General features: G+C 49.1%; 9 protein-coding genes across 9 annotated transcripts in view; 4 read left to right on the top strand and 5 right to left on the bottom strand.

Annotated features, from left to right (window-relative positions):
• The first annotated feature begins 1,004 nt into the window (after positions 1 to 1,004).
• VE01_08122 (uncharacterized protein) lies at positions 1,005 to 3,792 on the top strand. Its single transcript, XM_059463940.1, has 5 exons — positions 1,005 to 1,918; positions 1,969 to 2,708; positions 2,767 to 2,861; positions 2,925 to 3,046; positions 3,101 to 3,792. The coding sequence occupies exons 1-5, from the start codon at positions 1,603 to 1,605 to the stop codon at positions 3,541 to 3,543; spliced, it is 1,716 nt and encodes a 571-aa protein (XP_059319444.1). The 5' UTR covers positions 1,005 to 1,602; the 3' UTR covers positions 3,544 to 3,792.
• Positions 3,793 to 3,996: 204 nt separating this feature from the next.
• VE01_08123 (uncharacterized protein) lies at positions 3,997 to 9,519 on the bottom strand (the record flags this gene model as incomplete). Its single annotated transcript, XM_059463941.1, has 7 exons — positions 3,997 to 4,426; positions 4,479 to 4,731; positions 4,814 to 5,376; positions 5,434 to 5,703; positions 5,754 to 6,649; positions 6,706 to 9,296; positions 9,428 to 9,519. 6 exons carry the CDS (start codon positions 9,517 to 9,519, stop codon positions 4,626 to 4,628), a joined length of 4,518 nt encoding a protein of 1,505 aa, XP_059319443.1. The 3' UTR covers positions 3,997 to 4,426; positions 4,479 to 4,625.
• A 781-nt stretch (positions 9,520 to 10,300) lies between these two features.
• Positions 10,301 to 11,992, bottom strand: VE01_08124 (uncharacterized protein; the record flags this gene model as incomplete). The annotated part of the gene is made up of 5 exons (XM_018277552.1): positions 10,301 to 11,167; positions 11,222 to 11,525; positions 11,577 to 11,735; positions 11,795 to 11,882; positions 11,938 to 11,992. 5 exons carry the CDS (start codon positions 11,990 to 11,992, stop codon positions 10,301 to 10,303), a joined length of 1,473 nt encoding a protein of 490 aa, XP_018127459.1.
• A 1,736-nt stretch (positions 11,993 to 13,728) lies between these two features.
• On the top strand, positions 13,729 to 15,079 carry VE01_08125 (uncharacterized protein). The gene has a single exon (XM_018277553.2). It carries the CDS (start codon positions 13,810 to 13,812, stop codon positions 15,028 to 15,030), a length of 1,221 nt encoding a protein of 406 aa, XP_018127460.1. The 5' UTR covers positions 13,729 to 13,809; the 3' UTR covers positions 15,031 to 15,079.
• Positions 15,080 to 15,107: 28 nt separating this feature from the next.
• On the bottom strand, positions 15,108 to 15,873 carry MRPL44 (YmL44). Its single transcript, XM_018277554.2, has 3 exons — positions 15,714 to 15,873; positions 15,459 to 15,658; positions 15,108 to 15,365 (listed from the first exon to the last, which is right to left on the bottom strand). Exons 2-3 carry the CDS (start codon positions 15,634 to 15,636, stop codon positions 15,250 to 15,252), a joined length of 294 nt encoding a protein of 97 aa, XP_018127465.1. The 5' UTR covers positions 15,637 to 15,658; positions 15,714 to 15,873; the 3' UTR covers positions 15,108 to 15,249.
• Positions 15,872 to 17,278, top strand: VE01_08127 (uncharacterized protein). Its single transcript, XM_018277555.2, has 2 exons — positions 15,872 to 16,260; positions 16,313 to 17,278. Exons 1-2 carry the CDS (start codon positions 15,947 to 15,949, stop codon positions 17,238 to 17,240), a joined length of 1,242 nt encoding a protein of 413 aa, XP_018127466.1. The 5' UTR covers positions 15,872 to 15,946; the 3' UTR covers positions 17,241 to 17,278.
• PPE1 (Protein with carboxyl methyl esterase activity) lies at positions 17,240 to 18,816 on the bottom strand. Its single transcript, XM_018277556.2, has 2 exons — positions 18,470 to 18,816; positions 17,240 to 18,415 (listed from the first exon to the last, which is right to left on the bottom strand). The coding sequence occupies exons 1-2, from the start codon at positions 18,700 to 18,702 to the stop codon at positions 17,362 to 17,364; spliced, it is 1,287 nt and encodes a 428-aa protein (XP_018127461.1). The 5' UTR covers positions 18,703 to 18,816; the 3' UTR covers positions 17,240 to 17,361.
• Positions 18,817 to 19,009: 193 nt separating this feature from the next.
• VE01_08129 (uncharacterized protein) lies at positions 19,010 to 21,330 on the top strand. Its single transcript, XM_018277557.2, has 3 exons — positions 19,010 to 19,663; positions 19,719 to 19,778; positions 19,828 to 21,330. Exons 1-3 carry the CDS (start codon positions 19,484 to 19,486, stop codon positions 21,181 to 21,183), a joined length of 1,596 nt encoding a protein of 531 aa, XP_018127467.1. The 5' UTR covers positions 19,010 to 19,483; the 3' UTR covers positions 21,184 to 21,330.
• Positions 21,245 to 22,520, bottom strand: part of VE01_08130 (uncharacterized protein) — a 1,683-nt gene continuing 407 nt past the window's right edge. Inside the window, exons 2-3 of the mRNA XM_018277558.2 lie at positions 21,731 to 22,426; positions 21,245 to 21,677 (exon numbers count right to left, since the gene is read on the bottom strand). Coding sequence (XP_018127468.1) covers positions 21,510 to 21,677; positions 21,731 to 22,426 — 864 coding nt within the window. The 3' untranslated portion in view covers positions 21,245 to 21,509. The remainder of the gene's footprint in view (positions 21,678 to 21,730; positions 22,427 to 22,520) is intronic.

The following is a 22,520-nucleotide window of genomic DNA, read 5'->3' on the forward strand; positions in this document are numbered from 1 at the left end:
TTTTCCGTCCGGTCCAGTCATCAAGAATCACCGTATGGAGTACTCAGCAAGGCACAAAGAACACCCATACCCACCACTCTCGCAAAAGTTTACCACTGGAAAGAGATAGGGTTAGATAAGCCGTGTCTCAGTCAACCTCACCGCTATTGACAACTCATCAGCGGGCTTGCTTCTTTAGAAATGATATGTCTCAGCCAATGTTGTAACATCATATTATGCGCATGTCTCAACAACCCCTGCATGTTCGCTAATCAACCGTCAGCCGCCCCAGACATTCTCTCAAATAAAAAATAGAGACAGGCCCCGTCCGAAGCCCCTAAGATCCTTTGGGATGTCACCTACCTGCCACGGACTTTATGCAACAAGATTTCAGCCAGTTGAGTGGAACATGAAAAGTGGTTACGTACGATAAGAGAGGATTGGGCCAGAGGTTGTCGAAGGCGGAATAGAGGAGTATAAAATGACTAGTACCGGTGGTTGTCTGAGGGGTCTGCTCTGAAGCTAGAGGCCCCGGCGGATACATGTCTTTATTAACTTTGGACGGCCCATTGTCCCATAATGGCTCGACCGTTAAGACATAGCTATAACTTTCATTTAAGCACAGTTTCTCTGTTGCATCCTGCGTGGATGTGCTGTTTGATTAGACTTTAGTCCACATGACATCGCAGAACACACAAGTTCACATGGCCGTCGTCGGCGAGTAGCAACTCTATTATCTGCCAGGCTTACTGTACATCGTATCACGGAGTACGGAGGTGCATTGCAAAATAAATGACATGAGGGTAAGACAGCCGCTAGTCTAATTATAGGATAGCCCCATATAAATTATTATGACCATGCCTTATACAGTACGGCGCCAGAAGCTTACATACTAGCCCGTGCTTAAATTGCAGTGATTTGTATGAGAAAAAGCACGGGCCCGTATGTAAACTACTGGCGCCGTACTGTACGTACTTAGTACTCCGTCCTACGACTCAGCCAGAAGGGCATTTAACACCGAGACCTTTCATACCATAACCCAACTACCACCGGCATGTCTTTATTAGGCCGCTTTCCGGCCATCGCATTTCGGCCACGTGTGTGGAGGGCACGAAGACAGCTAGTTACAACTCAGTAAGAACAGCCAAATTAGAGAGCATTAGCTAATGGGTGTATATTAGATAAAAGTATGTTCCAGCTTGTGGAGATTTAAACGAAGGTCCTGTATCGTCAGGTTCTTTGTTGTGGACCGGCTTTGGATTTTCACGGGCGTCACTTGCTTGGATATAGACACGCCGTCTGAAGATATTTTAGCACCAATTGATTAGATGATATACTCCGTCAGTTGTACCCTTTATGTACTAGCTATGAACGGTTAAGATCAGCAGGCGACAAGACGGTGCTAGGTGAGACACTGAGCAAAACAAAAGACTGCAGGGCTGGCGGGCTCTCCAAGTCGACTAGGTCCAGGAGAGTGCGGACGCCGCTAGCAGTGATAAATAAGGGACAGTGAAAACGCGGAGTCTACCATGACGGTGATGACCTACCATCTTCATCACTCTTGCCCATACAACAGGAACACAATTGGTTTTCAGACACATCTAAATTCAGAACAATCTCACCATGTCGGCAAGAACAACGCTCAAGTTCCCCCATGACCCAATCCTGGTTAGGCTGCTTATTGCAGCTCAGCAGACTTCGGACTCAGAAACGATCGTCCATGATGCCCTTGGCTTTAAGAAGAGTTACCCGGAACTGCTTACTGATATACTGCAAACTCGCGATCTCCTTCGCGCGCGGCTACCACTACCAGCTACGAACGAGCAAGGTATTTTGCGTGGAGAATTCCAATATGTTGCCATTCTCTCAAGGAGTGGTTATGAGTTCCTCGTTGCTTTCTTCGCCATCCGAGCGATGGGGGGCGTTTGTATGCCCTTAGGTGAACGGCTCCATAAGACCTGTGTGGAACAAAGAACTAACCACTTGCAGGCTCCGGCGTCCTTCCCGAAGAGGCACACTACTTTCTCTCAAAGGCAAAAGCGAACTGTATGCTCGCTGGCAAGGACAGCCTTGAGAGGGCTGAAAATATCTGCGCCTATATCCAAGAGCAAGGGAACTTTGATACCTTGACATTGTTGCCCATTTCGTGCAATGCAGAGCCCTTGAGGAACATTGATATTGGGATCGATGACAATCTTCAATTAGACCCGGATGGACCAGGTCTGCTACTCTTTACCTCAGGTACTACTGGGTTCCCGAAAGGCGCGGTAATACCCAGACGATGCTTTGCTGATCCACAAGCCTTTGAACCTGGCGCCGCTGCTATCAGCTACAACCCATCCCATTGGATTGGTGGTGCGAGGAGTCTAATCGGGCCCGTGCTAACGAGTAAGAAGCTTTACATTGTTGCACAGAAAGCTGGAAGAGCTCGTGCAGAGGCTGTGTTAGAAGCCTTTAGAAACCATCGGATTACCCATGCCATATTCACCCCGGCGTTGTTGCGGCATATGAAGGACATATTGATTGATCAAAGTGGAAATTTGTCGGAAGATAAGAAAAGCAGATGCTCTAGCTACTTTAAGGGCTTGTCCGCGATCAGATGCTCTGCCGGGGTGGTTGAGTTTTCAACGAAGGAGTTCTGGACTGATTTGACGGGCTTACCATTTGAAAATTTCTATAGCGTAACGGAGTTGGGAGGCGGTGTGACTCGAGGGATCTCTGCGATAAAGGTAAGCATAGATTCAAAGCATCTAACTGCGCGCAATATAACTCAACTCTCACGTGCAGGGCTCCATTGGAACCCCTCTGCCCGGCATTACGATAAAACTGTCGGAAGGAAACCATGGTGAGATCTATGTTAAGAGTCCAAAAATGCTTACGCAGTATGTATCATATCGGCTCAAATAACTGCCTGGCTAGTATACTGACGAGGCTACCTCGAATAGCTACATTGATGATAAGAAGACAACGCAGGCCGCGTTCGATGAAGACGGATACTTCAAGACTGGCGATCTTGGCGAGCTAAAGGATGGTGAATATATATTTGCCGGCCGAGCGAACGCTGACTGTGAGTCCTATACACATTATCTCGGAAGTGAAACAAGCTGAAATCGCCATGCAGATGTGTTGTTTGGGGTCTTCCGAATCTCAGCACTGGTTGTTGAGAGCAGCTTAATGGATCTGCCATATATCTCCGAAGCTTGCGTCGTTGCGGTGCCAGACAACGATGCAAAACAATTATGCGGCGCTGTTATTCGGCTTGAACGTGGTACAATGCCAATAGGGCAAATAACTCTGGCCCGGATTAGGTCCGATCTCCAGAGCAGCTTGGCACCTTTTATGCTGCCGGCTCTTCTTCGGATCCTGGAGGACAAAGAGGAGCTGCCGCGTACGGTATCCGGGAAGCCTATAAAGAGACAAATTCTGATGGACTTCTTTGGGGCCGTGGACGGCGGCCTAGCCGAAAATATACCGCCTAGAGTTGAGCGCTACAACAAGTTGATGACAGTCGAGGCACAGGCCAAGCCATGGGATTGGTGCGGACTGCAGCGTGCTACAATCTAGGACTATATCAAACGAATTCCTCATTGAATAATGTAGAATACATCTAGAGGGGTGTTAACTCGCATCTCCACGACGTTTACGTCGATCCGTACTGACGGTAACAATACATTGACCTAATGGCGTGCGAAACGGTCCCATTTTTCGGTCGCTCTTGAAATGCACCTAATATAAGTTTTCACCACGAGGAACGCAGCTAGTAGGTATTGTGTGAAAAGTAAATAAATGAAATGAAAGACTTAACTAAGAGGCTGTGCTGTATTTGGCCCGAATACCGCTCTTTGCAGTCACGTACTCTTATACAAAACTAAGCTAGGGGCGGGATAAGGGGTCTTAAATACCGCTTCTTAAATACCACTTGACAAGTGAGACATCATTTCCCCTTTGTTAAGAGCCATTAGGAACCCTAAAAGCTAGGAAAACATGTCGCTGATTTAAAGTTATAGGACTTTAGCGCTCTCTGATTTAGGTTATGATTTAAGTGCTAATGAACTTATCCTAAACCAAATATAATCGCGCTTATTATATTTAGACGCCGGTTTAAGTCAAATCGCCGCCCGCCCTCATATAAAGGCCCAGTCCATTCTTCCTCCGTTTTCTCACCAGCTCGCTAGAACTTAAGTGTTAATGGTGGTCGCGCCTCCCTTCTTCCCTTAACATACATCTGACAAGGCTCCTCGCCTTCTATACACAACCTCTAGCTCGCCTGGTAGTCGAGAAACTAGCTGAGCAAACAGGCGGTTTTAGTGGTATGCAATTAGTGCGAGCCGAGACTGTGGTGGGAGACTTCGACTTATGAGTGTGCTAGATGTTGAGCAGATGTTAAAAAATTAAAGGATAAGGGTATTAGATCTGAAGCAGGGGCTTTTCGGCGATTGATGTCTGGCTAGACTTTAACTTTAGTGCTTGAAACAAAACTTTGAAAGGCAAGGCTATACCTATGGAAAATACATGTGCTGGATCGCCGAATTTTTTTTTTGATTTAGTAGGCGTATTCTTGTAAGAGCGTTTTCTAACGCTTCAAAAGCCAAGTACAACTGAAAGCCAAAATCTGAACACACGGTATGGACAGACACAAATCTACATTACTTCTTCTTTAACATCCCCTGCAATTCTGCTGACTCACCACTGTGGTATACCAGATCGTGAAATTGCCCTCCAGCATCATACAAATCGTGAGGCGAGCCGCATCTGAAGAAAAACGAGTTAGTATGTACTGCAGTTGCTTAATGTTGGCATGAAAGGTAAGTGGCACAGAACAAGGCAGACTTACTCAATTACTCTACCTGAATCCATAACCACAATGGTATCGTAATCTAAGATCGTCCTCAGCCGGTGTGCAACGGTCACTAGCGTGGTATCCCCCGTCATGTCAAGCTCCCGACGAAGAACCTTTTGGGCGCCCTGATCTGCCTGATAGTCCATGCTTGCCGTAGCCTCGTCTAGCAGCATAAGCTTGCTCTTTCTGATTAATGCACGGCAGAGTGATAATACCTGACGCTGGGCATGCGAGAAATTCTCTCCGCGAGCGTCCACCTCCGTTGATGGAAAAATGCCTTGGCTAGGTTCGTGGCTGATCTCTTGGTCGGATGATCTATTGCCTGATAGGGAAGCAATATCTTTGCAGCTGTTGAAAACCCTCGAAATATTGTCTCCAGGAACGAAGCCTGTTGGATCAAGATTTGATCGTACTGATCCGCTGAACAGCGTGGGTTCCTGCGGGATGATTGTGATACTCTGGCGTAATCTGCGCCTCGAAGTCTTTGTGATGTCAATTCCGTCGTAGAGAATTTGACCAGAAACAACATTAGTGAATCGGAGTAGTGACAGGATGAGCTGTTTTGCGGTAAGTCAATAAGCCATCGGGCATCTGAATTTTCGTTCCAAACTTACGGTAGTCTTGCCTGAGCCAGTTCGCCCAATAATCGCCACCCGCTCACCAGCTTTAAACTTTAGATTTATGTCCGTCAAAATGTTCGGACCATCTTCGTATCGAACAGTTACATTACGAAATTCTATCTCGCCGGACCGTGGCCATTCGTTTGGGATCACATCTCTGCTGTGAACCAGGCAATGCCGCTCGTCGAAACTCCCTTCATCTACAAAAGGCTCGTCATCCTTGTCTTCCGATTGAACGTCGACATATTCTTTTACCCGATGAAACTGAAACTTATTAGTACAACAGGGCTGCATAGATTGATAGGATGACTTACACTTTGCATTTCAATGTCAAGATCATTCACGGCTCGCACCAGTGTCATAACGCTTTGACTCAGTCTAACGGAGTTTAGAAGTGAAAAACCGACTAGGCCTGCACTAATCACGCCAACTTTTGAAAGGGCAATAATTCCGGTGAGCACAGAAATAAGAGCGGTTACAAGGCTGACTCGCAAGGCCACCCATCGATTGGAGTTAAAATTAGCCTCGGCTGCGGCAGTCCACACTCTGAGTTTGGTCGCCAAGTCTTCACCAAAAGCTTCGTGCATGCCGTCTCTAGCTCTAATAACATGTAGGCCGGCTAGTGTACTAACGAAGTGCGAGAAGATAGGTGAGTTAGCAGCAGAGGTCAGTCGTCTAAGAATAACAGCTGTTCGCGCATACATTTCGCCCACAATAATGCCGATGGCAGATGCACCTAGCACGGGCAGTATCAAAATCGGAAGTAGCGAACTGACAGCTGCAACGCGAAACAACAACGCAATAATAGAACCAAGAGTGAATCGAAGCATGGAGCTTAAGGATCTGTCAATCGAGGACATATCGCGAGAGAATCTATTCGTAACTCGGCCAAGAGGCACTGCTTTAAACCACGATAGAGGTGCGTTCATAACGGAATGAATAAAGGCTTTGTGAATATTGTGGGCAGCGCACCATCCACCCCATTCAAATGTGACAGTCGTAGCGCCAACGGCCAAAATCCCTAGAAAAGTGAAGAGTGCGTAGATGCTCATGTAATATGCGATATTGATATGAGCCTCGTGCTCATAAGCCTGTACCCAAATAGACATCCAGTAGCTCGATAAGAAGAAGGACCCGTTAGGTAATAGCGAGCAAAATAAGCAGGCGGCGATTAAAATTGGATTACCAAAGTTCTTCATGTATTGAAAGACTGTCACAGTTGATTAGATTAACGAAGGACAAGGCAAAATTTGGACTAATTCTTACATGCCAGACGACCAACTTTTCCGGACGCTTTCATTTCTTGATTCACAACTTCTTTGGCAGTGTTATCATCTGCAACCCCTGACGGTTGATTTCGGCTCAATTCGGCATTTGATTCCCACGTAATAGCCTCTTTGGCCCCAGAGTCTCCAGTCTCGAGATGCTCAGCAATGGTTATCGGCCGACACATGGCTTCAATGTTAGCTTCAACGCTCTTGACTCGACCTTTGTCAAGCTCGATGGCTAGATTCGCCTGTGAAATAATCCACGGAACCTGAGTAACCAGAATAGTCGTTCTTTTATCAAGAAGATTGCTACAAAAGCAGTGCTTCCATACCTCCGCGGATGTCTTTGCATCAAGAGCTGAGAAAATGTCATCTAGGAGCAGAAGTGATGACTGTGAATATAAAGCTCTTGCAAGGGCAACTCGCGCCATTTGACCTCCAGACAATGATGTGCCGTTTTCCCCTATAATAGTCATGTCACCACTCGGCATCTTCTTGAAGTCCAAGTCCAAGCAACAAGCTTTAATAACAGGATCATAGCGTGTTTTATCTTTAGCAGTATGAAAAAGAATGTTATCGTGAATTGTACCGCTTTGCAGCCATGCAGACTGTGATGCGAACGCGATATCCCTTGGCGTCACCAAGGATCCGCTTTCCATGTGAGTTTCGCCTAGTATCGATAGCAAAAGGGTCGTTTTCCCACTTCCACTGTGGCCGGTAATGACGTTCAGTTTCCCTTCAACGAAATCAAGGGATATTTCTTGGAGTTGGCTTGTATTCGTGTTGTTCCGACGAAATGAAGCGTTTTGGATTCTCAAAGGTCCAATGGGATGTCGCGCGAGAGGAATAGTGCTCTCAAAATATTTGTCTAATCTTTTAAAGGCAACAATTGCGCCAGTAAATTTTCTCGAGTTTGCACTAACCGACCTTGCGTTCTTCCGAATATTTTTGACAAGAATAATTGCTGTGAAAGCAGTCGAGGCATCAAGACGGCGCTTCTCCATGCCCACATAGAGTCCAAACATAACCAACAAGCCGATATAGGGAAATGCTTGAGTGATAAGGTTAATGATAGTTTGCAGGATAGCGACTCTCCATAACCACTTCTGTTCTATGGATCTTGCATCATCAACCTTGTTCGTCATAGCATCCTCCCATGCTAGAAACTTAATGGCTCGAATAGAGAATATGTACTCTGTAATTAACGATATCCGGGTATCCTGAGCTTGTCTAACCCGTTTTTGAAACTTGTACATCAGTCTGCCCAAGAGTATAGACAATGGTGTTGCAAGAAGTATAATTATAATCCCGACAATAGATACCCAGCCCATCATCTTGTAAAGTCCACCAAGAGAGATGGCCGTTCCAATTGGGACTCCAACAACAGCTATGATAATATCACGGGCTCCATAGATGGCATCTATATCAGCCGCCATTAGGTTTGCCAGGCGCCCGGTTGATGATGACTTTTGAGCCACTTTAGGCTGTTTAGTGGTGCCGTTGCTGTTGTTTTTGTCCGTACTGAATATACATTCCTCCAGCTCCATGGAATCCAAGGCCTTGTGATATAATTCTTGAGTCATAGCTGACTTGACACGGACGATAAATCTGGTAGAGATAAACAAGTATTGCTGGAACGAGACTGAGCGGGTTATTGGGCCGATAAACAAGAGAACTAGCCAAACCTCAGGGTGATAAGTGGCCGCCATTGGATTTGCAATATGTTTAAGTAGTTGGAACATTGCAAACGGTGCAACGTTCTCTAAGCAGGAGCTGGCGGCAATCCAAAGCGCCATAAATATGAGCTCTTTCCGTTGAAAGCGCAAGACTGTCCAGAAGGTCGTCATAGAGATGGCGCGCGCACTTTGTATCTTGCGCAGCAGGTACATTGGCTCGTCGTACCAAGGCAGTGTTGGGATACTATTCACATCCAATTTGTGTGTCACGCCCTTCCAGATTAATGGGGTAAACCATCCATAAGTACAGTAGTAGTTGAACCAGCTGCAAGTCTCTTCCGGGGCCGGAGCTCGTTTTGTTGTATTGGTGCCAATTTCGAGGTCAATGTTAGATGGTACCCATTCCCTTGGAGTAATTGAGGCGACTAAGATCGCAACGGCAAGCGAAGATATGCCTCCCAGGATTCCAGCGTCTGTTGTGCATTGTGAGGAACCTATTTGAACGCAAGGGAGGATGTGCGCTGTCGCAAGGACAAGTGAGATGGCGGTGGTAACGAAGTTCAATTGATGTAGAACACTATGGCGCCAATGTACATCATCTGCCAGACGGAACAAACCCAGAATCTGGGCATAGGCTACGACAACGAGAGTAAGAAAGTGAACCTGACCCTCAGCATAAGCGAAGGCGAGGAGAAGCAGCGCGGCTGCCCGAGTCGTGTACGATAAGAGTTCGTAAATCCATCTTTTGGTGGATAACCTGGACATTGAGTCGAGCGTGATGACGGGAAGTCTGCGCAGGCGACATGACAACCAAGTTGCAGAAGTGATAAGGATGACGCTTTGAAGAAAGCCGGAGCGGGAGAATTCAGCAACATTAATAATCCACGCAACTTCGGAAGGATTGCTATCGGGGCTAGAAGATGCAGTTTAGCGTCTGTAGTTTGAGAGGGGAGGGGAGGCACGGTAGAAAAATAATGCTGGCTGGTTTCTGGGCAGGAAGTTTTTAGAACTTCCTGACTGCATTTCTTGACTGCATCAACTCACGTTCTCGAGTATAGTTGTCGGCTCTGTTGTACCTGGCCCCTGCTGTATAGCGACAGCCAAAGGCTGCCGAATTGGTTAAGAGCGGCATCCATCGCGACGGCAACCGTTCATCCTTCTAGGTGATATCCCAAATAAAGTAGTGTTGAACTCGTGATGGAGTTGTCGCTGCAAAAATCCGCGCGTCTCCGCGTGGTGCAAAAAGAGCATTTACATACTCATCCCTAAAACGGCACACCCTGGCCAGCTGTACTCCGTACCTCAGTGTACGATGCAATTATAATGTCTCAGAAGCACTCGCCAACGCGCTCCTGACAACGCTGCCCGACTATGCTGAGGCGTACAAGCTAGTGCATCCAAAAAGGGGCTCAGGCGCTGAAAACTTACCCACATTTGGTCGGCGATTTCCATCCACTCGGAACCGATGTGCCACACCCCGTAATTACGTTGGATGACACTGGTTCGGGTGGTGAGAAAAGCGAGGTAGTAGTGGCTTGAAGGCCCGTTTTACTCTGCATACAATTCTAAACGCAGGGTACTTAAAAACGTTTCATTACACCATTCTGTACGTTAGACATTTGCTTTGCTTGTCCCTCTACTATCTTGCGTCCGGAGGTAGTTGCGTGCCAATGTCTTTGGGCGGCAGAAACATATTTGGCCTGATAAAAACTCCAAACCTCAGTAACCCATCCAGATATTTCGGAAGCCCAACTACCTGAATCATTACGTCAGGTAAGTACGGAAGTCGTCATTGGCAACCCTGAGGCTTCTCTAAGAAATCTAGATCAGCAATCCTAGCTCTTTTCATCCTAATAGACGATATCTAAAAACAAATTATACCATTTCTATTCCTCTCATTGCCAGCTCCCCGTTGCCTCAGACGAATCCAAGCAACTTGTACTTCGTCTCCCCGACCTGGATCCATCCATCGTCAGGTTGGCCCAGAAGAATTCTCCTCTCAGAGAGAAGTTCAGCCCTCTTCTGCTTCATAACAACTTCCTGTTCCTTCTCTCCAAACACTGGAGGATTCCTCCCCTTACCCGATAGGGTGCATTGGCCGGCAAATTTGTAGAGCATTTCCATCCACAGGCGCAATCCACCGTCCTCAACCCCAAGCGCATGGAAGGTTCGGTTGTTAGCTCTGCTCTCTTCATCTGCCTTTCTCTCCCATTCCACTTGTTCATCAACTGTTGGGAGATCCACTGCGTTACGGCCAGCAAAGGAGCGGGCCAAAGCAACCGCCTGGTATTCAAAGCTCCGAAAAGTGATGGCACGCTGAATGCCGACAATACCTAGATTAGGGAAGTCTTGAAAGAATGTATGTAGATAACTATTAATAAGTTTGTCCCTTTCATAGTCCCACAATGGACGCCCATTGGCTTTAACGTTCCAAAAAGGGTATGAAGGCTGGTAGCCAGTGCAGTAGATAACTGCATCTACATCATCCAAGTACTCGCCGTTGTCAAATAAGATTCTGCCATTTAGTAGATACTCTGATATCATGGGCCGCTTTTCAACTCCTTCTATAGGAATAAGAGCCTTAGGTGCTGATCGCCTGGACATGTAAACTGGAAGCTGGGCCACTGGAACCAGGTCCTTGGCTATTTCAATCGCTGATATCCCGCTGCCGACAACCACGACACGCTGGGAAGTAAAAATGTGAGGTTTTCGGTATGTTTTAGCATGCACTATCCGACCAGGAAACTTTTCAATATACTCGTTCAATCCCTTAACGTGTGGTATCTGGAACTATGAGTGCTTGTTCAATGGGTAAGGTGTTCAAGGGGGGGTTCGTACATTGGGGATCGAGTAATGCCCGGTTGCAATGACTACAGCATCGAAGTTTTCTTCCCACCAGATATCAACATCTTGGACGGGTTCGTGCTTTCTTAATACTAGCTTCCACTCTTTGCCCCCCTTACATGATGGAGATGCAACTTGAGAAAGGTCCTCAACTGTAGTATTGAGTACAAGAAGAGAATCCGTCTGGTGAATTGAAAAGTAGCTCTCTACATATTGACGGGCGACATGGTGAGGGACAAAAGGACCACGTGGGAAGGCAACATCAGAGAAGCACATGACGACGCTTGGGGTATTGGTCCTGGGCGCCCTGTTAGCTTCGTCCCGACTCAGCTTCCCCTGCTTGCCTCACATTAACGAGCTATATATTGGCGTCCGTGAGAAACGCTCTTGTCTGTTTGTTGGGGTTACGCAAGGTAGGATTTTTGGAGCCTCTAACGGAATGTCGACAACTGGAGCTATCGTTCCTGGCGGAACTACAAGACTAGGTCTGACACCGGCATCGAACAACCTAGAAAGTACGCTGTAAGAAATATGAAGAGTGTCTGCTTGAATATAAAAGCGACTCACCACATGCCTCCGGGTGATTCTCGTCTCTCAAAAATCCGTATCCGGTCAAAGGATTGTTCAGCTTTAAGGGCTGCCGCTGTAATGGCGCCTAAAATCGTCTATTAGATCAGATGGGTTGTACTGAAATGGCTGGACCGCATTACCAGACGCTCCAGCACCGATTACCGCTACGGACTTGATTTTTGGACATCCGGCCATTCTTCTCTGCAATGAAAGTGACAGAGCTGCCAAAACTTGCGCCGCGAATTGCAAAGGAGATTTCAGTGCTCTTAAATGTGAGACTATATAATGTTCTACATGTAGCTATATAACCCTAGTAAGTGATGAGTGGATCGAACAGGGATACAAACCGTCCATCCATGCGTTTGCTTTATAGCTTTTAACTGGATTACATGTAATCTCACTACTAAACAGCCGGGCACTATAATTTTTGGGCAAAGGAAAGGAAATATAGAAATAGTACTAATATGAATTAACATTTAGAAAATAAGTACCTTTACATACAAATTAATGGGTAAAGTTACCTTCGACTTATGGTTCGGCCGGCCCTTTCATAAGCTGAAAAACTCGTGGTTGGCCCGGCCAGCTCATGAGCGAGAATAACTCATGGTTGGGCTGGAACATATAGAATCCTCAGCGCAGCAACTAGCCACTACACCGCCGATTGTGCATTGTGCTACTACCACATAGATCAATCCCCGGGGCCCGCCTGCTCATACAAGGTACAAGAAGTATTCATAACTAGCTTCGTCTGTCTAATCATCAGCGGCGCAACTGATCACATTGGGGTTTGACCCCGGCAATCTTGACCCGCGTCCTGAGCCACTGGAACAATCACTAGTGCCACATGTCTAACACTGTCTCTCTTTTCATTTTTTTTTGTGTCTCTCCTTTTAACTATGGAAATGTCGCAGAAAATCTTGCACTAGAGTAGCGCTGAGATACTGCATGGAGTGAGACATGCATTGCGCCTCTACTAAGAGCGCCGCCTAGGTCTAGAACGTGTGTTGGATAATGTGCGAGCGCGCTGGCAGCTCAGAACTCCATGCTATTCTTAGGGCAGGTGATCAACTGAATTAATTTTCATGAGACATACGGCCCCTGTGTACGCGGCTGCCAACGCTTGAACGAATGAAGACAAGATCATAGCTATTGTAAAGCGTAAGCCCAAGGTCTTACGGGAGTCTAGGGAACCAGGTTAGGAGGCAGGTAGATATCGTGTTCAGTAAAGCACAATAGGTCTACGTATATATAGCGGCTCTCTCTTGTTGCAGATAAACCTCTCTATAGAAATTGAAAAAGACTACGTTAGGATATAGGCAATTGCTAGTAACAACACCTTTCGACGGATCTATTACCAAATTGACGCAAGACGTGAAATTAACACGAGAATGTTACGTCGTCTCACCTGCTCACCCTGCTCACCCTGCTCACCCCTCGGCTCACCCTGCTCACCCTCGCTTCACCCCTTAAGGCGGCAAGGAGCTCAGATTCCACGCTATGCCTATTAGCACGATTGAGACTATTGTCCAGGTGTTACCCAAGCTTGTGTATGGCAGAGCGGACAGGATGCCCAATTCTCTTGAGTATATGGTCGTATGTAACAGTTAGTATCACATGTTGAGATATAGATAGGTGGACAGCACTGAATGATTGCTGATATCCATCTTGCATATGCGTTTATTACAGTAGGGACGGGTCTCAGTTGATAATATCTATTCTTCGTGACTTTCATCCCTAATAGCATTCATTCTATTATGGAGATTCTACCGCTACATTCCCCAAAATGCTCGCTGCAAATATGTTTTTGAACCAAGATAGTAAATTCCAAGACCTCTGTTGTAATTGGATAATGATCCTGATTGCGAGGCGGTGAAGCGAAGTTCCATTATTCTGCCGCCGGCCCGCAGAAAAAGTTAACCTCAAGTCTACGCCAAAAACCAAAAGCTCACTATAACGTGAACGCCACTTCTTCTTCAATCGTGTTGCATGGCACCATAGCCGCCGCCAGCACAATGTCAGTCCAACCGACTGAATATCTGCGCTTCACGTCACAAAAAGCACTCACCACCCGCCTCGTCCTCTCTACCCTCACTGGTCGCCCAGTTCACATCTCTCAAATCCGCTCCTCATCCGCCGTCTCTCCCGGCCTTGCCTCCCACGAAATCTCCTTCATCCGTCTCCTTGAAGCCATAACCAACGGCTCTTCGCTCCAGATCTCCTACACGGGTACCACTCTCACCTACAACCCTGGCCTCATCACCGGCTCAGTCGCAGGTCTCGGCGCACATGGAGATCTCATCGAGTATGCGCTCCCAGCAACCAACACGCGCGGAGTGAGCTACTTCCTCCTGCCGCTATGCATGCTGGCACCATTCAGCAAAGCGCCAATTAATGTACGATTTACCGGCCCTGGTGTGATCACCAGCTCGACGGAGGCAGGCGATATCAGCGTCGACAGCGTGCGCACTGCGATTCTGCCGCTGTACGAACAATTCGGCATTATGTCAGCAAAACTTGAGTTGCGTGTGCTGCAGCGTTCTTGCGCGGGCCCAGGAGGCCTTGGTGGCGGCGGTATCGTGGAGTTGCGCTTTGGGTCGCAGGTGCGCCTGCCGAAGACGTTACATCTGAACAGGAATCCTGGGAGGATAAAGCGCATTCGTGGTGTGTCGTATTGTACGGGTGTGTCGGCGAGCAATAATGCGAGGATGATACACGCGGCAAGAGGGGTGTTAAATCCGCTGGTCAGCGATGTGCATATTGCGGCACAGTACGATCAGGCGCCGTTGGTGAGCAGCAATGATAAGGCGGACCCGAAAGGGAAGAAGCGGACGGGCATTGGTTTTGGACTGAGCTTGGTGGCAGAGTCGAGTTCGGGGGGTGTTTTGTACAGCGCGGATGTGGCAGCGCCGCCTCAGGGAGGTGTCACGCCTGAAGATATTGGGAAGCAGGCTGCATTGCAGCTGTTGGAGACTATTGCACAAGGTGGATGTGTTGCCAAGGCAGGCGCGGCAACGATACTGACGTTGATGTCAATGGGATCGGAAGATGTTGGGCGCTTACGGATTGGGCGGGATGTTATAGGAACGGAGGATATACTTGGTTTGGGGAGAGATCTCAGGAAGTTCGGAGCAAGTGCTTGGGGCTTAAGAGATGTGGATGAGGATGAGAGTGGTGATATTCTGGTCAGTGTTAAGGGCGTTGGGATTGGTAATGTCGGCAGGAAAATAGCTTGATACCATAACTGAATGAACAATTAACAATAATGTCAAAAACATCTCCGTATAGTTTCGTACAAATGGTGTTCAATCAAGTCGAACGCGTTTCATGGGATGAAGTTGCACATCAATATTTCAGTATCCTCTGTTTATACACATAGATCATACAGCCCGCCCTATGCATTTCCAAAACGCCATCTAGTTCTTGCAAGCCATGCAATCAGATCCTCTCCCATCTTAGTTGCCCGTCAGTTCCTCCTGTCTTGCCAATATCCTGGAATGCCTATCCAACTCCTCCATCACGCCCTTGATGCCAAGCTGCTCGGAATCGAGTTTCATCTCCTTTCCATCCTCTGTCATAATATTAGTACTCGTTTGATTGCAAACGCGCCGTTGCTTTGCGGGTCCCTCGCATAGGAGTGGTTGACGCTCAGGTGTAGACATACTGAATTTGACCTGAACAAAGCTCTTCTCCCTCGACGTCCTGGGCAGAATCTTGGTATTGATCTTCATAGTTGCGCGCGCATTTCCGGGCAAGAATGAGAGGAATAGTCGTGCAGTCTTCGCTCTTGGAGAGAACGGGTTGAACGCCGTCGAAATCTCCGTGAGGTATCTGGTGATCATCTTCGCTGAGTCGCACGCGCGACTTGGATAATCCGTCAGTAATAGCACGAGAGCCAGCAGCTAGCCAATTGACGTACCTAAAAATGCGAAGTATCCGGAGTTGATTAGCTTGGGAGGTTCTGTCGTGGTATACAGTCGGTTCTTGAAGGTCTTCGAAATTTACCCCATGGTCACGGGATATTCCGCTCCGGGGATGCGTCGGTGTCGTCGGCGCCTCTTGCCAGCTTTATCATAACTAGATTCATTATCCCCGCTTCAATTCCCTACAACTCTTTACAACCAACCTAGTTTCTTACCTACGCGCTGCAAAATGTCTCTCGAATCTTTACAAAAGCGCCTTACGACCCTCCAAGAAACAACCTCCCACATCCAAACGCTCATAGCTCGACTTGCCTCCTTCAAGTTCCCACCAGGCGCAATACCTCTTAGCCAAGGGTCTCTAGACACAGTCGCGACCGAGCTAAGCAACGAGATCCACGACACCCTCAAAGAGCAAAACAATGATTTCGAGCTCCTAGAGCAAGAGATTAAAGACTCCCCCGGCGGCAGAAAAGGAAGCGATGCCGAGACCAACAAACTACGCCTACTCGAACGAGCCACGAGAACCCAACAAGAGCTGAAGCAGTCAGTCCTACCCTCTTACCCCAACATGACGAACCATGCTAACAATTCCCAGCGCCCAATCTGCCTTTCGCAAGGCCCAACTAGCCGCAAAACGCAACCTCGACCTCTCCCGCCGCGCCGAGCGCGAACTCCTCCTACAATCCCTCGCCGCACCCTCCTCCCCCTCCTCCAATCAACCCATTTCCCGCCGCCGCACTCCCGCCCCAGAGCAGACACAAGATGAGAAGCTCGTCGGTTCCGCAGGGGACGTCACAGCCGCGCTGCGCCAGGTCCACGCCTCGATGACGAACGAGCTCTCGCGCAGCCAGTTCGCGCACGATACGCTGAAGGAGAGCGGCGCCGCGCTAGAGCAGCTGGGTGAGAGCTATACGAGCTTGGATAGTGTGTTGGCGAGCACGAAGGGGCTACTGGGCATGCTGCTTAAGAGCCAGAAGAGCGATACGTGGTACCTCGAGACGGCGTTTTATGTTCTGTTGGCGACGATTTCGTGGTTAGTTTTCCGCCGGTTTATTTACGGACCGGCGTGGTGGCTGGTGTATTTGCCGCTAAAGATGTTTTGGAATGCGTGGATGGGAGTGTTTACTGTGCTTGGGTTGAGGGGTGCGAGCTCGGCGGTGTCGGTTTCGAGTCAGAGTGTGGGAACGACGATTATGCCGGCGAGTGGGACAGTGGCGCAGGCTACGATGAGTGGGACGGATGCGCCGCGGGTGGTTAGAGGGGGGAGGGGGAACGCGAAGCCTCCGAAGCCCCCACAGGAGGATGATCAAGGCAGGCCGCTTGTAGATATTGTTGGGGAGATGGCGGAGGACACGAGGGCACAAAGAGAGGAGCAGCCACAGGAACCGGCGCAGCCAGAGAGCAATGAGGGCCAAGCACAAGAGGAGCAGGTGCAACCAAACCCGAAGAAACGGATGTGGGATTCGGAGGTGGAGGCGAGGAAGGAAGCGGAAGCAGAGCAGAAGAGGAAGGATGAATTGTAGTCTCTTGGTAGTCTAGAATCAACAAAGCCCATATGCACCTAGAACCATGTACAAACCCATTCTATGATTTTGTGATGGCGTCGTCCCTATTTCGTAATTTCATAAGCCGTCCTATCTACATCTATACCTTCTTTCCCTGCTGCAACATGTCCGATACCTTCGGCGGCAACACCATCGCGCTGCGGTCATTCCGCTTGTAGAAATCCACGATGCTCTGTGCCGTCTTCTCCGGCTGGTCCTCGTGCAGAAAGTGGCCCGCATCTGGGAATATCTGGAGGGCATATTTGCCCTGCATTTGTCCAATCATCATCTCCTTGTCTAACCTCTCTGTTCCCGCAAGAATGAGTAGTTTGCCGCCCCTTGATGAGAGGAAGCGGTCAGAAAGCCCAACAAACCAGCCGTTCCAGAACGGTTCTGTGCTGGCGAGATCAGAACGCCAGTTGTATATTTGTCTAGCGGCCGTAGAGTTCGCGTCATCTTTTGGTTTGTTGTACAGAAGCGTGAGTAGCGGAGGTACGGAAACCCTAGCGCTTTCGACATTTTTTAAACTGCCGGTTCTAACGTGCCACGCGATACCTGCCTCCAGGCTTGGAAATGTCGCAGGCCGGCTTTTGAGGTAGCCGGCCATGCTGGCTAGTGATTCAATTGCCGTGCGCTCGACGATATCTAAAACAGCATAGCAGAGCAGGGAAGGCCCGAGGGTGCCTCTAGCAGCCACTGATGTGACGACGCTGCCGCCTAGGGAGTGACCGATGAGAATTATGGGTGGCATGGTGGGCCAATTCATGGCCTCTTTCGTTTTTTGTATAACAGTGACGAGATCATCCGTCAGTGTATCCAAGCTAACATCGAGTATCCCATCCATCGGATCACTCTCATTAAGCGTCTCAATAGTGGTTGAGCCATGGCCTCTAGCATCCAGGCTCAGAATGCCAGCATTTGGGAGGAGAGCCCGGATGGACTTTGCGAGCGTCGCAAACGTAAGCCCGCTCGAGCCTGCACCATGGTGAGTGACAAATAGAGGCCCAGGTTTGGTGGGAGAGGACAGTGGCGAGGTAAGATAAACTTGATGTGTTACTTTGAGGTTGGAGTCTATGTGTGATATCTTGAGGTCTCGCTCAAAGTATGACGTCCAGGGTAGAGGGGCAAAGTGAGCTGGCGACCTATTTGGTGATCTGTCTACGGTTAGCTACTGTTTATTGCTTGTAGGAGGAAAAATCATATATCACCCCATTGGACGTGCAAACAGCCTACCGCTACTCGTCGGTCTTATAGTGCCAGTGGAAGACGCTGAAGAAGCAGAGGACGCAGACGAAGAGTCATCATCTGACCGCTCTGTTGAAAGCTCGGGAAACGCATCTCGTTCTTCTCCCTGTTCGTCTAGGTCGACGAGTGGCTCCGGGAGAACGGGCGGGAGTCCTGCTAATTTCGCCTTTGCGAAGGCCCGTTGTAGTTCGCTCATACTGAGGGCGGGATCATGGCGGTAAATCCTATCTAATTAGACATCTGCACCGCTGAATATAATCTACTTTTGTTACTTTGAGCATGCGGAAATATAATTTTATAACAATATAACATGCATAGAAGTGCTTCCACCCAACGCACACATTGGGAGTTGCTTTTGGCGGGGCACGTGAGCTAAGCAATGGCTTATCGGCCTTATCGATAACACTACTATGCCGATAACGCGTTCGGCTTGCACTGGAAATTCAATATGACGTAATGCCAGAAATGGATCGGAATTCAGAATCGCTACATGGGATTTAATAAAAGCCACGAAATCTTTATTATGCATGGTAAGGTGCCGTGCCGTGACCATATACCGAAAAACTATAACTTTTCTATAACCGTGCTTTAATTGCACAGCTATTTTATTAAATACTATCCCTTTCTGCCTATTTGGGAGGACCCCGATCGTCCCCAAACTGACTTGGGATGAACCCTGAGAGATGGTGACGTCAGAAGCTATACAGATTCGCAATAGCTTCCAAACAGGCCAAAGACTAGGTTCAGTATCAAAATCTTGATTTGTTTCAAATATAATGCTTCTCCATTGGATATTTGAAACCGTCGTTCTTCAACTTTTATATTGCGGTGCTGTTTATACTACCTCATGGCATAAAGCGAAACTAGTATCACATCAACAAGTTTCGTTGTATCATTAATTCCCTTTGGGGTCCCATCTATTATCTATTCGAAGCCGGCTCAATTTCAAGAAGCCGCAACTTTTAATTAGATTCAAGATGGTTTCTCTTTGGAATACAAGGTCCGGCGGTGACCGTGTCGAGTCGCCTCGCGGCGGCCACAATGAAGATAATGAAGGTGCACCTCGCATTGTCGTCGAGCGCGAGCCTGATGAGCATACCCGTTTGTTGCCGCAGCCGTCGACTCGGGATGGGTATTTGAGCCCAGATGACCCTGCTGTAAGCTATAAGATGCTCAATGCTTCAATATAACATTACTAATACCATCTCCCAGGTCTCACCATACAACCTCTGGAGCGTGCGGTTTATGCGCTACTTCTCTATACTGTTCTTGGTACGGCCCTCGACCTAGATATTATCACATATACTAACAAATACTGCAGTTCATAACCTTCTTCTGGTGGGTTATCCTACTCGTCAGCATCTTCGTCAGTCCGCCGGGTTTGCACAACCGCGGTTCCGGTTTCTTCGACTTCTCATATACGAGCCTATCGCTGGCAAACCTGATTATCGTCCTCCTATTCTTCTCGACCCCTTCAAAGGCAGCTCAGGTCACCGTCCTTGTAACCTCCGTTCTCCTTCTCTTCGACATGATCATGATCCTTGCCGTGCCTCGCCTCCGCGTCGAGGAAGGCTGGGTTGGCATCGCTAGTGTTGTCTGGGCCCTCCTCATCGGCATCTGGGTCGTCATCACAGACCGGGTCGTGGCATATGGCAAGGAAGAAGAAGAAGAACGTCTCACAGGGCGCGCAGAGACCCGCCGCACCCTCCGCGAGTGGGTAGAGATTCTAGCATCCGAAATCGTTCTCATCGCCGTCGGCCTTGCTGTTCTTCTCCTTTCCGCGACTCTCATCCTCCGCAGCCGTGACTCCTCTCTCGCACCACAGGGAGAGCGCTACTACGTCGACGGCGACAAATACCAAATCCACCTCTACTGTAATGGCAAAGAGACCGACAAGTCAGACAACAAGGTTCCAACCGTACTCTTCGAAGCCGGCGAACGCCCATTCGGACTATCCCTCCAGGCCTTTGCCGACAACGCCATCGCCAACGGCACCATATCCCGCTACTGCTACGCCGACCGCCCCGGCTTCGGCTGGTCCGACAACGCGCCCTCGCCTTTCTCCGCCGGCATGGCTGCTGACGTTCTCTCCGAAGCTCTCGCGCGCGCAGGCGAGGAGGGACCGTGGGTTCTAGCCAGCGCAGGCGTGGGAAGCGTGTACTCGCGGATATTTTCCGCCCGCCACGGCAAAGACGTCATGGGACTCCTGCTCATCGACCCACTCCACGAAGACCTCCTCTACCGCCTCGCCTCGCCGCACCGGGGCTTCTTCCTCTGGCTGCGCGGCATCCTCTCCCCTCTTGGTATTGACCGTCTCTCCGGCGCGATCTTCCGTGGCCGTAGTCGCGAGGACAGGGTGTACGGGTGGTCCGCGTACCAGGGCGGGAAGTTCATCAAGGCGAAGCTGCAGGAGTCGCTTGTGGCGGATAGCTTGACGAGGAATGAGGTTACGATTTCGCGTGCTATTCAGGAGGAGGATACGCCATTGGCGATTGTGAGCTCCGGAATTGAGTTGAAGAGGGATAGTGTGTGGGAGGAGAAGCAGAGGGATTTGACTCATTTGACGAGGCAGTTGGTGGGGTGGGATATTGTGAATAAGGCACCGCATGAGGTGTGGGAGACGCTTGAGGGGAGGGAGAAGATTGAGAAGAGGTTGGGCGAGCTGGTGAGGGTGTAAAAGGAAGGTGGAAATTGTATAGGAAAGCTGTGGTTGGTGGTGTTGGAGGCTGTTTGATATGGCAACATTTTGTTCTATTTCCCGTAATCTGTGCAACTACAACCCTAGGATATGGAGTTTTTTGGTTATATTTTGATAATAAGGGATGTTATTTATACCCACAGACTGAATTTCATATGTTCTCAAAGCTCATCCATTTTTCATAAGTGTTGATCATTTCCGTACGCCTGTCTGTTTTTACCCCCACAACTCCAGAGCTATGCAATCCACCCCTTATCCAGGCCTCAATCATCTATTACCAGCTTTGTCCAATCGTGAGTGATAGCTTAGACCTTGCTTGTCAGTACACCGGCTATCCGCAATGCCATGTCGAGGATGGATAGATGCTCATCTGCGCCATCCGCGAGGCGCTTGTCGATCTCCGAGAAGATCATGACTATTTTGTTCTTGTGGATATCGGCGATAGATTCGTTGTAAATGATAGTCTGGTAGAGCTGTGTCTGCTGTCAATAGGTGCCCTAGATGCACAGGCAAGGGAAATGCATACCTGTGTAACAACTTGCGAGGCACTCCAGCCATCGGCCACCATGTCTGTAACAACCTTCGAGATATTCTCGTACGTCAATCCACTCGACGACGGCTGCATAGCCTTCACCAAACTATCAATAGTCCGATCCGGAATAACCCCCGCAATATCCTCAATCGACTTCACAGTAACCACCTTCTGCACCCCATCAACATCCATTGCATCCTCCTCCACCTCCTCCTCCCCACCCAGCCCCGCCCCCGCCGCCCCCACCAACCTCGCCGCACTCTGCAAAAACGTAATCGCCTTCCTCAAATCCCCCTCAGAGTGCTTAATCAGCGCCTCCACCACCCCCTCCTCCATCGGCACCCTCTCCTTCTCCGCAATCTCCCGCAGCCTCGTCCCCGCCTGTCCCTCTCCCATGCGCTTAAAGCGGAACTTACTGCATCGACTGGCCAACGGATCAATAATCCTCGTGACATAATTACACACCAAACAGAAACGCGTGATCTTACTATACGTCTCCATCGTGCGGCGCAGCGCGCTCTGCGCATCTTGCGTCATGCTGTCTGCCTCGTCGAGGATGATGATCTTGTAGGGCGGGCAGGGATACTGCTTTTGGTAGTCGCCACCGGGAGGGCGGGAGAGCTGCATGCGTGCGAAGTCTTTGACTTTCTTGCGCACGATGCTGATGCCGCGCTCGTCGGAGGCGTTGAGCTCGAGGACGCGGGAGGGGAAGAGGGCGGGGCCGTAGAGGGAGCGCGAGAGGGCGAGGATGGTGGAGGTTTTGCCGGTGCCGGGGGGGCCGTAG

This window comes from Pseudogymnoascus verrucosus, assembly GCF_001662655.1.
Source record: "Pseudogymnoascus verrucosus strain UAMH 10579 unplaced genomic scaffold scaffold_45, whole genome shotgun sequence".
Classification (NCBI taxonomy): Eukaryota; Fungi; Ascomycota; class Leotiomycetes; order Thelebolales; family Thelebolaceae; genus Pseudogymnoascus; species Pseudogymnoascus verrucosus.

Coding starts and splice junctions, on each gene's coding strand:
- VE01_08122 (XM_059463940.1), top strand. CDS start 1,603: ATGTCGGCAAGAACAACGCTCAAGTTCCCCCATGACCCAATCCTGGTT. Junction 1,919..1,968: donor GGGCGTTTGTATGCCCTTAG/GTGAACGGCTCC, acceptor AACCACTTGCAG/GCTCCGGCGTCCTTCCCGAA. Junction 2,862..2,924: donor AGTCCAAAAATGCTTACGCA/GTATGTATCATA, acceptor TACCTCGAATAG/CTACATTGATGATAAGAAGA.
- VE01_08125 (XM_018277553.2), top strand. CDS start 13,810: ATGTCAGTCCAACCGACTGAATATCTGCGCTTCACGTCACAAAAAGCA.
- MRPL44 (XM_018277554.2), bottom strand. CDS start 15,636: ATGATCACCAGATACCTCACGGAGATTTCGACGGCGTTCAACCCGTTC. Junction 15,366..15,458: donor CTTTGTTCAGGTCAAATTCA/GTATGTCTACAC, acceptor ATATTATGACAG/AGGATGGAAAGGAGATGAAA.
- VE01_08127 (XM_018277555.2), top strand. CDS start 15,947: ATGTCTCTCGAATCTTTACAAAAGCGCCTTACGACCCTCCAAGAAACA. Junction 16,261..16,312: donor ACCCAACAAGAGCTGAAGCA/GTCAGTCCTACC, acceptor AACAATTCCCAG/CGCCCAATCTGCCTTTCGCA.
- PPE1 (XM_018277556.2), bottom strand. CDS start 18,702: ATGAGCGAACTACAACGGGCCTTCGCAAAGGCGAAATTAGCAGGACTC. Junction 18,416..18,469: donor CTGTTTGCACGTCCAATGGG/GTGATATATGAT, acceptor AACCGTAGACAG/ATCACCAAATAGGTCGCCAG.
- VE01_08129 (XM_018277557.2), top strand. CDS start 19,484: ATGGTTTCTCTTTGGAATACAAGGTCCGGCGGTGACCGTGTCGAGTCG. Junction 19,664..19,718: donor TGAGCCCAGATGACCCTGCT/GTAAGCTATAAG, acceptor ACCATCTCCCAG/GTCTCACCATACAACCTCTG. Junction 19,779..19,827: donor ACTTCTCTATACTGTTCTTG/GTACGGCCCTCG, acceptor CAAATACTGCAG/TTCATAACCTTCTTCTGGTG.